The following is a 13,655-nucleotide window of genomic DNA, read 5'->3' on the forward strand; positions in this document are numbered from 1 at the left end:
AAAGCAAGTTTTTTTTAAGTGTTTTTATTGGTTTTAAAAAAGGTAAATGTTTCCATGGTTGGTAAAGGTAAACACAGGTAATTGGTTGTGCAACAAGCACTTGTACAACTTACATGGTAAACTCCCCAAACACACCCACCTCCTCTCCCCTTCCCCATACATACCACCCCCTCTCCCCACCTCCCCGTCCACTCTCCGATCTCGCTAACTAAAAGAATACAAAAAAAGATCCCAGTTCCTCAAACCAGCAATGAAAAGTTATGGAACATCAATGATGGTTCATTAGTTATGCACGGAAGTCCAACCGGCCTAAAGTACCCGCGATGTGTGCTTTAAGGTACCATGTGGTAAATTTGAAGGGAGTCACCATGTTGCATAATTCCATAGAGGAAAAGGAGTCCAGTATAAAGGGTTTCCATGTTGTTAAGAATTTCTTGGTGCCTTTTTCCTTGATCAAACTAGCATCAAGTTTTTCTTGCATCATTAAATGCCTCAGCTCCTCTTTCACATCCCACACAGATGGTGGGGTAGGATATATCCATCTATTGTAAATCACCTCTCTGGCAGAAATAAGTATCACATGAACCAAGTAGGGCACCTTAACCGTATTATCATCACTCAAAAAAGAATTAAGCAGCACTTTTGGCGAGGTGAATCGTCCAATTTTATTGGCATATTTCAATACCTTATCCCAGAAACCTTGCATCACCGAGCAATTCCAGATACAATGGACCATATCAGCGTGCTTATGTTCACATTTTGGACAATAGTCTACATAGTCCGGTCTCGGTACCCGATGCATTATATTAAAGGCATATTTAGCCTGAAAGATCATGAGCAGGTGGGATTCTCTCCATTTTTCACTGATGATCAATTGTCTAACCAAATTGTTACCCTCCAATATTCTAAGTTCTAGATTTGGTACTATAAAATGTTTACTCCAGCTTCTCATGTTCCTAATAGCCAGCTTTTGCGCCCCTAAACCCGCTAGCTCCTTTTGTATCTTTGACAGGGACATTTTTTCACCATTAGGTCTCAAAAACGTATCAAAGGGGAGGATGTTGGCTATAGTGGATATCTCCCGTAATTGTGCCCCTACATAGGATCTAACATGTCCTTATGCCAGAAAGTTTGCCGTTGGAATGCCATATTGCCTGACCACCTCAGCAAAAGTTAACTATTTATGCAACCTCAGATCTAGTAGGTTTCCCACTTTGGTAATACACTTATCCGCCCACCTTAGGTAATTTGCCTGCAATAGACCCAGTTGAAACCCTGAGGAAAGCAAGTTTTATAAAAGTAATATAGGAAATATAAACAAAAAAAATGAATAGAAACTAATATATCAACAACAGACTAATAAGGCTACTTTCACACTTACACTTGTTGCTCCACAGTACTCTCCCCCACCGCAGCTCATCATGAGGGCAATGTAAGTCTAATGGGACTTGCACACTATGGCATCACTGTACAGCGCAAGTAGCGAAATTGACGCAAGGTCACCAGAAACTCTGTAAACCGTTTGCCGCATTATCCATGCTTACTGCACAGATTATGCAGCAATGCAAGTCCATCTGGATGCGGCAAGTGTGAATCCCTGCTCATGATAGCGGTGTAGCACGCAAGTTCAGAATGACAAAACTTCCATGATGTACTTCCTGTCTAGCAGGAAGTGCGTCACTTAGCAAAGGAGCGGCTTGTCAGCACACTCTGCTGCAGCGTAATATGCACGGGGGAATGGTGCAGTGTGATCGTCCTGCCCTGGCTCTCATGGTGCAGGACAATCTACATATATAAATGTAGCCTTCAACTCTATTTAAACATATTGCTCTTGCCAAGGAACCATCCCTTCTGCTCTGCTGACAAAAAAGTAGTTGCCCAACTTGTCGTGGTTACTGGGAGCCTCATTTGTTGAGCAAACATTCTCACTTGGCATGTTCTGGAGAGGCACTCCAGAAATGTCATCCACACTGAATGCTTCACGATGTCTGATGAAGTTATGTAAAGTGCAAGAAGCCTTGATAACCGCTAAAGCCGTTTTAGTTTTTAAGTGAATAGATGTGTGGAGCACTCCCCATTTGTTACTGCGAATTCCGAATGTGTACTCCACAAGCCAATGTGCATAACTGGGCCTGTAATTAAACTCTCTCTGGAGTGAGAAACACTTCTAGAGGAAAATAGCCACATTATGTGCTTTGCCACACGGAAGGCCTCATCTCTGGTTAACATTTAGGTGAAAGAAGACGAGTTTGTTCCTAGCCAAGTTTCAAGAAGCGGCTGGTGAAGGCTTCCATCTTGTAAGAAGGTGTACAAATATGTGTTATGAAACACATATGAATCCATATAGCCAACTTCTATATAGATCAGTCTGTAGGCAACATTGGCAATAGCCATCAAATGTTTTTGGTAGAACTTGTCTGCTATGTCTTTGCACATTTTCCGGTCTGGTACATAAGTTGGCTTTAAGTTGTCTCCTTGACACCTTGCTAGTGTTCTTCATGATGTTACATATGTTTTTTCCCAGAGGGAATGCAAAGTGTAATGATGCATAGGACTGTCCTGTAGCAAGAAATCTGTGGGTATAAAAATAAAATGATAAATTAAAAATCTATTTTATTTTCCAGTTGAAGAATGAAGTAAGAGTGGAGAAGAATTGGACAACAACAAAAAAGTTTGAGAGAAGCAGGTCCAATGAAACTTCAAACCATGCTATTGTCATTATGACATATTATCCTTCCTTGTAACCTACTTTGATGGTCAAATGTATGTTGTCATTTCCTTTGTTCATATGATACATTCTAACATCATAAATATACAAATGACTTGAAACCAAAGCCACCCCTTGTCCTAATATCTTGTGGCAATCTTTCTAGGGTCATTACTCTTTAGGACCAAGCTGCCCTCTCTTCCATGTTCATTGTCCAAGTAACGTTACGCCATCTCCCCCTCCATATTTTTTATGATCTTTAGCAACATGTGTGTGCAGAAGTGTCTAATTTTGTGTCTCATTTTGTCCTCCAACATTTTTGTTCTACCTTCCCACTCAGCTCCTCCATACAACCCTCCCTTTTATACTGTATACTCATTTTTGGCATCCAATCCCAAAAATACCGATTCCATTTTGCTGGAGTGACAAGGGTAGAAGCAGAACAAAGCTTTGAACTTTGTGCTCTGACCAAAAACCATACTGGTGCAAACAACTCCTTTGTGTTTATGTACATAGCACTTAAGACCGCTTTACTAATACACCATGTTGTATTGAAGATTCAGCAGAAATATAAGAAGCAGAGCAGGGACAAGGTCCTCCAGCACCCAAGGCTGAGACACCAAAGTGCGCCCCTCCATCCCGCCCCCCTCAACTGTCACACACGGATTGCTATTAGACTAAGAGGGCCACAGGGCCCACAACCTCCCCAACACTTTAATATCTAGTTATCTGGCTTGCAGTCGCTGCTATGTATCACCTTTTCTTATTTCTTTATGCTTCATACACAATTAGGAATGACAGCTGAATGAATTGTGCGCCCCCTGCTACACTGCGCCCTGAGGCTGGAGCCTCTCCAGCCTATGCCTCGGCCCGGCCCTGATAAGAAGCACAGCACACACTCTTATGTGGATTTAAAATATACTACAGCAGAATCTGGTGATTACATTATAGTCAAAGTAATGGCCGCAATTCACCAAGACCATACCAGTGTTATTAAGGCAGGTGAAAACTTATAACACATCAATCAGTATTTAAAGTGTTAATTCACTAAAGAAGCTTGCCTTATTAACATGTAGTGATAAGTTTTCACAGTGAGAGGGTTGTCTTATCACTCCAGTCCTTAAGTTATTACCTCTGTAGTTAACCTCACATGCAGCAGATAGGGAGGGGAGGAGCACAGACAGGCAGGCTGCAGTTACCCCCTCCTGCTACCAGGATGATTACAGCTTGCCTGTGTAACAAAATACTAATGCAGTTCGGGGGTGACCCAAAACCATTAAGAATGTTTGTTGGACAGCCAGGAATTGAGAAACAGGGTGTGTGTGTGTGTGTGTGTGTGTGTGTGTGTGTGTGTGTGTGTGTGTGTGTGTGTGTGTGTGTGTGTGTGTGTGTGTGTGTGTAGTATATATACTTGGTGTTTCTCTCTCCTTCCCTCTCTGCGTGCCAGCTGTGTAAATTTCTCTCTTTACAGATCCCCTTCTGCATTAGCTAGTAAAAAAAATAAAGCTTACAGCTCAAAATGCTTCACTTTCCATTTCAGCCTGCAATAACACTCCACTTAAAGGCATACTTAAGCCTTCAATAAAAAAATCAGTTTTATTCACCTGGGGCTTCTAACAGCCCCCTGCAGCCATCCTGTGCCCTCACAGTCACTCGCGCCTGTCCCACGCTGCCAGCTAGTTTCGTTTCTCCAACAGGCTTGGCCATGCACAGCCTTCTTTGCGTTCCCGTACACAATACCGTACTGCGCCTTTAAAAAGTAACAGTTGGTCATAAAATCAAAAATCAATTGTTTATTTGTATCTGGTAAACAAGTAATAAGGATGCTAACCAGGCAATCCAAAAGATAAAAATCACGTTTATTTTTCTTCTCTATAAAAAGATCATTCCCCAGTTTCCCTGGCTCTTATTTGGTACATCTACCCCACAAAGGAAGTTGCAGGGCATGTTGGGTTTTCTTTTTTTCTTCTTTACTTTCCCCTCAGAATTAACTAATGCAGCCTGATTGGCTGAAGCCTCTTTCCCCTCCCACACCTCTGTTCCTCTCTGATTGGCTAATATTTCTCAATGCACTTTCTACTTCAGAGCTGGGTGGGAGTGTCTGAAGAATGGGAGGGGGTAGGCAATGATACACAGACAGCGTAAGGGAGGAAATTATGTCAGGATTGGCTTCGTGATAGACACAGACAAAATGGAAAATACGAAGAAGGATGCGCTCTTTTTTTTTTACTATAGAAAAATCACTGTAATCAAAATGTGGACAGTGCAATTCATATGTTATATATGTAGAGCAAGTATTTATCTACTTATTTATGTGTTGTTGTTTTTTTGAGATAGTATGGCTGACAGCTCCAGTTTAACAACGGCTCAGGCCAGGTGAAAACTTCTCACACACTTTACACTTGCATTCCTCTCTGTAAGTTACCATCCTGTCTTTAACTTTAGAATTATGCTGCTGAGGATTGAAACCTTAACTTTAGAAATCCCTCCTTAACTTAACTTAAGGACAGAATCCTTATTTTAAGGTTTGCCTGAGGTAAATTGCTTAGTGAATACTAAATGCTTTATCACCATGGTGATAACAGTAAAAACAGCACAGAATCATTATTAAAGACAGGAGATGAGCTAAGTGAATTGTGGCCAATGCTGAAATGACAAACACATTTCAAGGTATACTGCACTATATTCAAAGTAATGAGTAACAACGAATTCAATACTTGAGAAAATGTTTTTTATTTTTACGGTGATCTGAATGTTGAAATAATTAGGCTAAGTCAAAAATATATAGCAAAGACAAAGTAAACAGAACAATCTGCCACTAGTGCTCCCACTCCACAAAATACTTCCTTCACCCCCTTTGTAGAGTATCCCCAAAGATTACCACATGGGCAATTGTTTTCTAGGTCACCTGTGCAATCTAACAGATGTGTGCCTTAAAGCCAATGTCTGCCATATGAAAACTTGAAAGCTGTGGTAAGGCCCTGTCTGTCTAATGTGGTTGAGGTGTCCTAGTTTAGGAAGAAAACACAGTCTGTACCTCAGGGTCACTAGGAGCTGCTCCTCTAGAGAAGTTTCTTGTCTCAACTATGTATCCTGCCTCTTCTGGTCATTTTTAACGTTTGTTTTGGAGAAGATTATCAAACCTGGAATAACCAAAAAATAATCATTTGCTTTTCATTAGGTTGAGTCCTGTTATTACATTAGGAAAATACATAAAGCATACTTTTTTATGCTTACTTACAATGAAATAGACATCAGAGTATAGTCATAACATTTATTTGTGTGACTTCTTCTATCTTCATACAGCATACTGAACTGCCCTTTTGTAGACCTCTCCAGTACTGTGGGGTGGACCCAATATTCATGCTGCCAATGCACTGATCTTCTTTTTGTTTGTCTTCTCATTCTCAGCAGCATCATCAACAGCATTCCAAGGTACATAATCTCTTAATATCCCAGAAAAAGGGATACATTTTTATAGAAGAAATGATCTGCACACTCCTTTCTCCTTGCCTTCTTCTATCCACAAAGTCAAAGCACACACAAATAGGAAGTAAGGGATGGGAAGAACAAATGGAAGGGATAGGAAATTGTCATAGTGGTGTCAAGTTGCTATGGAGATTAAAAAAAAATGAATGTGGAAATTTGCATAAAAAATACACATAAAAACACATGTTTTGACAAATTTTTATTATAAACACATAAGTATGCTTCTACTCAAATCGCATGTTAGACAACTCTTGCCAGTGAAAGGAATTTTCTTATAACTCCTAATGTAGTAGAACACGTTGTGCAATTATGGTTACCCACATTATCTCAGCAAAGAGTACGTTATCACTACTTGCATGTGGGAGGAGGACACCCACGCAAACACAGGGATAACATACAAACTCCATGCAGACAATAGTGTGCTGGCCCAGATTTGAACCTGGGACCCCATCGAGAATGCTTTCTGCTATTGTCAAATGCCAAACTTTGTAGCATGGTGTTTGTAAAAAAAGATAGAGAGATGTGTGAATTGGAATAATGGGTGAACTCTCAATTACACATTGAGTCCTCAATTGTCTCATAGGCCACAGATTTTTTAATTATCTATAAAGTTTCATCATTATCAGCTAATGTCACAGGTAGTTAGATCGTTAGAAAAACTACATTAGAGTTCATGGATGTCGATCTTCAAAAGGTCTAGTGACAGTATTACAATCTCCCACTACAGTGAAACTACTGGTAGGGTATTTCAAGTAACGTTTTATAGCCATCTCAAAAAAGTTATGGTTGTTATCAATTGGAATGTATTGAATTAAGATTTTCAATATTTTAGCATTGCTGGATCTTGATATTGTGCAAGTAGTGATAACGTACTCTTTGCTGAGATAATGTGGGTAACCATAATTGCACAACGTGTTCTACCTCACCATCAGTAGAACTGGTATAATTGCCACGTGCTCTCTGCACACAGAGACATTTGCTGAATACACCTCTTTGCTCTTAAGGATTTAAATAGTAATGTGGTCCCGTAGTGTAACTGCCCTAATCTGCATCCATTATTTGAAAAGTAGCCACTGATTTGCTTTCATTGCAGTCAGTCATCTACCACCATTTTCTGTTGCAAACGTGACAACAGGGCGCTTGATACAAACACGACTTGTCTTCCTTGATCCCTATGACATTCACCATAATGAAAGCAGTAAACGACTTCAACCCTTTACAGAGTGACAATCAGATATTTATCACCCCTTTATAAATATGGCAGTCATTGCTAAAGCGCCACTGAATAACAGCAAAGTGACACTCATAACAAAAGTGGCCGCCATGCTGAAAAAAAACTGGCCCCATTATCTTCTTAAAACAATGTGCAAATAAAAGATATGTGAGGAATTGTTTTTGTGAGGGGAAGTCATCCAAAGTGTTTCTGAGTTCAGGTATGCTTTAAAATGAAAACTTAAAAATCTTTACAATGTCAAATAATAAATTTCCAAACAGGTTGTTTTGTCTAAACATGAGATTCTGAGAAAATACTGTATGTCGTTCTGCACAGCATGAAACTGAATACTGCTATATACACAAAATATGTACTAACATGCCATAAACCGCAACATCTACAGTAAAGTAAAACACAAACATTCCTATAAAATTTTGTAGTGTTCTCTCCCTTTCTCTATAAACTGTTCCGCTATCTATTTTCTCTGCTGAAGACTTTACACACAAAAAAAAACAAAAACCGAATAGCTTAAAAATGTAAACATCCCAAACTCTATTACCTATTTATTTAATGGCTAAACTTTTATAGCTCACCAAAAAAAAAAAAAAGACACTGTCCTATAGTGCTCCACTGTTTAGATAAGGACTCACTTACCACACTTAAAGAGGAACTCACGTGAAAATAATGTGATACAAAAGTGCTTAATTTTTACAATAATTATTTATAAATGATTTAGGCCTCAATTCACTAAGATCATGCTGGAGATAAGGCAAGAGAAAAAAAAAAAACTTACCTCCACACAGTAAGAGAGTTATCTTATCTCTTCACTCCTTAAGTTACCTCCTCTGTAGTTATTTTACCTCCTCTGTAGTTAATTTACCCTCTCTGTAGTTAATTTACCTCCTCTGTAGTTATTTTCACACGCAGTTAATTAACAGCCTGTCTTTAACCACTTAACGACCGCCTAACGCCGATAGGCGTCGGCGGGTCGTTAGTGGTATAGCATGGAAATGGCCACTCAATCGAGCGGCCTTTCCATGCCAGTTCACAGAGACTGTCTCCGTGAACAGTGTGCGAGCCGCCGATCGCGGCTCGCACGCATAATGTAAACATCCGGGGAAGAAATCCCCGCTGTTTACATCACACGGCGCTGCTGCGCAGCAGCGCCGTGACGTAGATCGGCGATCCCCGGCCTCTGATTGGCCGGGGATCGCCGGCATCTGATAGGCAGAAGCCTATCCTATCAGGCGCAGGACGGAACTCCGTCCTGCGCCACTCACAGGGTAAGGGAGAGGGAGGGAAAGCCGGGGAGGGTGGAAAGCGCTCCGGAGGGGGGCTTTGAAGAGCCCCCCCCGGAAAGTGCGGGTAGCCGGCGGCGATCAGACCCCCCCAGCAGGACATCCCCCTAGTGGGGAAAAAAGGGGGGGGAAGTCTGATCGCCCTGGCTATTTCCTGATCGGTGCTGCGGGCTGGAGAGTCCACGCAGCACCGATCAGAAGAAAATACCCTGGTCCTTAAAGAGTAACTGTCAGGCTACAAAAGCTAATTTAAACCTCTATTCTCCTGTGTTAAACAGTTTAGAAGGAAGCCAAAAAGGCATTAGTGAAGATAAAAATCTCTCTTACATTTGATGTGTGTTTATCAGCAAAGCTGTTATTCCCAAGCAGACGCAAGCCGCATACCATACTGCAAAGCATTCTGGGGCTCTCCCCTCGGCTGCTAATCAGAAGTTACAGGGTCAAGTAACAATAGCATGTAACTCAGTCCAGCCACAGCACTGATAAATCTCCCGGCAGAGTACACTGCAGGAGTCCGCTATTGTTCCTAGCCACATGGCTCATTAATATTCACTGCAAACTAGTGTTATTCAGTACGAGCTTTTCTGTGATCAGGAAGCAGGCAGGACATGACGACACAATTGGCTTCATACAAGACAGACAAACATGTAACCTGCCATAAGCTGTCAGGAGCATCATTCTCTGCAAATACTATATAAAACTTCTGTGAAATCCAAACATGGACAGTGAAATGCTTATGTAATGTAAGTACAGCCTATATTTAGCTACTGATATATGTGTTTATTTTCTCTGAGACCTTATACTTAACAGCTCCTCTTTAAGTGGTTAACTCTGGAGTTATTTTAAGGATTGGAGAGTTAACTTAAAGACAGAATAGTTAACTTTAGGCTTGCCTGAGGTAAAATGTTTCCTGAATACGACATGCCTTGTCACCATGGTAACAACTCTAGAAGAGTTATTAAAGACAAGAGATAAGCTTAGTGAATTGAGGCCATTGTCAGTGTTTGCCCATTGTAAAATCTTTTAAATCCCTGATTTACTTTTTGACATTTATTACATGGTGACATTTGTACTGTTGGCAGGTGATGTAACTGCTGCATGTTTTTTTGGCAGTTGGAAACAGCTGTAAATAGCTATTTCCTACAATGTAGCAAGGTTCACAGACAGGAAACTGCCAAGAGTATGTACTTTTCTTGTTTCTTGTGGGAGGTGTTTCACCACAAAATCAGCCATACAGCGCCCCCTGATGATCTATCTGTGAAAAGGAATAGATTTCTTATGTAAAAGGAAGTATCAGCTACTGATTCGGATAAAGTTCAATTCTTGGTCGGAGTTTCTATTTAAAGACAAACGGCTGATTGAGGCATTTGGCGGTTATGGGGCCAAGTTAAACTTGTCAGCACCAGCCATTCTCTTTTTATGTCACCATCACCAATACCAGCTGGAATGTGTGGTACATTCCTTGAACTGAAAAAAAGACCTGAAGAAACTTGCACATTCCCAACTGGCCAATCATTGATTTTGAAAGCAAAGCTGCTTGCCACAAGCAATTGTGCACATGCAAACACCTAAGGTGACTGCATTTGTAACTTCTGATTGGCTAAATGTCTCATGAGGGTGGAAGGAAGTGGGTGTGGCTTGCAGCACTATATGAGGAAATGCTGACATCATTGGGGAACAGTGTTCTTCCTAAAAGATAGCAGTAATCTGCATGCTCCATCCAATGACTGCATTTTTTCTGTTCTTTTTTGAACAGTATTCCAAAACTAATTTTTTTTATCTAAGTGCAATGCTGTTTTGTTTACTTGTACAACCTTTCCACTACATATTCCAAGTAATACGCTACAACTTTATCCAGTGTTACTTTGAAAGTACCCTATACATTTTGGTTCTCCTCCTTCAGCAAAACCTTAAAGGGAACCTGTACTGAGTAAAATTATTTAAAATAAAACACACGAGGTAACTTCAAATGAACATTACATAGTTACCTTGCCATCAGTTCCGCTCAGAAGCTCACCATTTTCTTCTGACAATGATCCCTTCCAGTTCTGACAACATTTTGTCACAACTGAAATATATCAGTTGCTGTCAGTTATTTATCAGTTGCTGTCAGTTATAGCTGAGAGGACAACTGCTGTGCCAAGTAATGTCTATGTTTTCCTATGGCTCAAGTGGGCGATGTTACAGTTTAACAGTGTGCTGACCAGGAAGCTGTTATGGGGTAATGGCCATTTTCAAAATGGAGGACGGAGAAATCCCTTGATCACAGAGGACAAACAGGATGCGGGACAGGAGAAAGAGATTGAGGAGTAGACTACACGGTAGGTAAGGCCTCGTTCACATCTGCTGCGCTGAAAAACGTGTTAAAGCGCATGGTAAAAAACGCATGCGCTTGTGCGCGCTTTAGTCCGCGTTTCTGTGCGTTGCGCTGCGCTTCTTTAAAGCACGTTTTGTTTACTGTAGCAGCAGCAGTTGTCAATAAAACTTTGTTTTTGTATGTAAATGTATTTTTTTCTCCAATTAGGGGTAAAAAACGCATGCGCTTCTATGCGCTTGTACGCGCTTCTATGCGCTAAAAAAGCGGACCCATTCACTTGCATTGCTGTGCGCTTTACAGCTCAACGCACAGAAATGCCTGCAACACTACGTTTCTGTAACGCTGCTCAGCGCAGCGCATAGATGTGAACCAGCTACATTTAGTTACATGGAAAAATCAATACCTTGCTGAACGCACAGGGCAGTGCGCTGTGGAAAGCGCACAGAAACGGCCCTGATGTGAACGAGGCCTTAGTGTGACTTGTGTATGTTTATTTTGACTTTTAATTTTCAGTTCAGGTTTTCTTTAACAGAGATTAATCAATATGGCCATATAACTGTAATGTATTATTACTACACTGACTTATAAATACTGCATTGCACAGTGATGTGCAAAACTATGGTACTTACGGATAAAACTAATACTGTTTGCATCAATGTGTGAACACAGTGTTGTTTTTTTCAGTTACCTGTTGCTAACAGAACTCTTTAAAGCACATCTGAATTGAGAGGGATATGGAGGCTGCCTTATTTAGCTCCTATTAAACAATAAGAGTTGCCTGGCTGTCCTTCTGGTCTGAATCCCAAACCTGAAACAAGCATGCAGCTAATCTTGTCAGATTTGTCATAGACATCTGATCTGAATGCTTGTTCAGTGTCTATGGCTAAAAGTATTAGAGGCAGTGGATAAGCAGGCCAGCCAGGAAATCTGCATTGTTGAAAAGGTAATAAATATGCCAACCTCCAAATTCCTCTCAGTTCAGGTTTGCTATCCTGCAACCACTGGTAAAGTCGAATGATGATCTTGTAGTGATAGTCTAACAATATACCTCCAACAAGCTTCCATGAATTATAATACAAACCGCACAGGAACTACATGTTTCCATAAAGATTTACATATTATTAAATACACAATAAAACACATCAATGAAACCGAACTCAGACTGTAATTGTTTTTCATGCAGCCTTTTTTTAGACACTACCCTGATGCAATCTTTTACTGTACTGGGAATGACTCTTGCACTGGTACTAAGTAATTCCATTGAGACTAGAGAGCTGAATGAAGAGTCGCTCCCATAACACTTGTACTTGGATCAGTTCATGTTATTTTCTCACTCACGGAAGCTAGATGATGTTTACTGGAGCATCTGCAGAAACACGGATATATATATATATATATATATATATATATATATATATATATATATATATATATATATATATATATATATATATATATATACACATATATACATATATATATATACATATACATACATATATACACACACACACACACACACACACACACATGTATATATGTATATACATACATATATACATATATACATATATACATATATACATACATACATACATACATACATATATATATACAAATATATACATATACACACACACATATATATATATATATATATATATATATATATATATATATAATTTATTGTATTTATAAAGCACCAACATCTTACGCAGCGCTGCACAATAGATAAATGGGTTAACATACAGGTAGAACATACGGAAACTCACAACAAAACAAGATCATGCAAATGATTTGATAACAATACAGTGTCATAGGTCAAAATAGAGACTGTTCGAGTCTACAAGAGGGGTGGTTGCGAGTTAAGATTGCATAATCAAGCTAGATACGTTAGGGAGGAGGGCCCTGCCGGAGGCTTACAATCTAAAGGGTGGGGTGGAGACAATAGGTGCGTCTTTTGAGAGGGGGTCTAACAGAATATATTATGGTGCTGGTGTAGGGGGGTATGCAAGCGTGAAGAGGTGAGTCTTGAGAGCTTGTTTGAAGGAATTAAAGGTGGGGGCGAGTCTGATGGCTGGTGGGAGAGAGTTCCAGAGAGTAGGGGCGGCCCTGGTGAAGTCCTGCAATCGTGCGTGTGACTGAGTTATGCGAGGTGCGACTAGGCGCAGGTCATTGGAGGATCGGAGGGGGCGGGCTGGTATGTGCCTGTGGACCAGATCAAGAAGTAGGTTGGGCAGGTCTTGTGCACTGATTTGTAGGCAAAGCACAAGATTTTGAAATTGATCCTAAAGCTGATGGGGAGCCAGTGTAGTGCTTTACAGAGCGGAGTTGTAGAGGCGCTGCGGTGAGAAGAATGTATCAGTCTGGCTGCCGCATTCATTACCAATTTAAGTGGGTCAGTACGGTTAGAGGGGAGGCCAGATAAAAGAGAATTGCAGTAGTCTAGGCGGGAGATGACAAGGGCGTGGATAAGGAGTTTAGTGGTGTCAGGGGACAGGTAGGAGTGGATCTTGGAGATGTTGCGGAGGTGGAAGTTGCAGGATCTGGCAATACCTTGGATGTGGGCGGTAAAGGAAAGTTCAGAGTCCAGAGTAACGCCTAGACAGCGGGCTTGGGAGGTAGGGTGGA

The 13,655-nt window shown here is 40.7% G+C and overlaps 1 protein-coding gene across 3 annotated transcripts in view; it reads right to left on the bottom strand.

Annotated features, from left to right (window-relative positions):
- Positions 1–206: 206 nt before the first annotated feature.
- Positions 207–13,655, bottom strand: part of KCNN2 (potassium calcium-activated channel subfamily N member 2) — a 24,778-nt gene continuing 11,329 nt past the window's right edge. The window contains exons 3-4 of one of the 3 annotated variants that reach the window (XM_068271679.1): positions 5,745–5,850; positions 207–2,573 (exon numbers count right to left, since the gene is read on the bottom strand). In XM_068271679.1, coding sequence (XP_068127780.1) covers positions 5,845–5,850 — 6 coding nt within the window. In that variant the 3' untranslated portion in view covers positions 207–2,573; positions 5,745–5,844. Of the gene's footprint in view, positions 2,574–5,744; positions 5,851–6,223; positions 6,320–13,655 lie in introns of those variants that run through there. The other 2 variants (XM_068271678.1, XM_068271677.1) reach the window with 2 other exon arrangements.

This window comes from Hyperolius riggenbachi, chromosome 1, assembly GCF_040937935.1.
Source record: "Hyperolius riggenbachi isolate aHypRig1 chromosome 1, aHypRig1.pri, whole genome shotgun sequence".
In the NCBI taxonomy this organism is placed as follows: Eukaryota; Metazoa; Chordata; class Amphibia; order Anura; family Hyperoliidae; genus Hyperolius; species Hyperolius riggenbachi.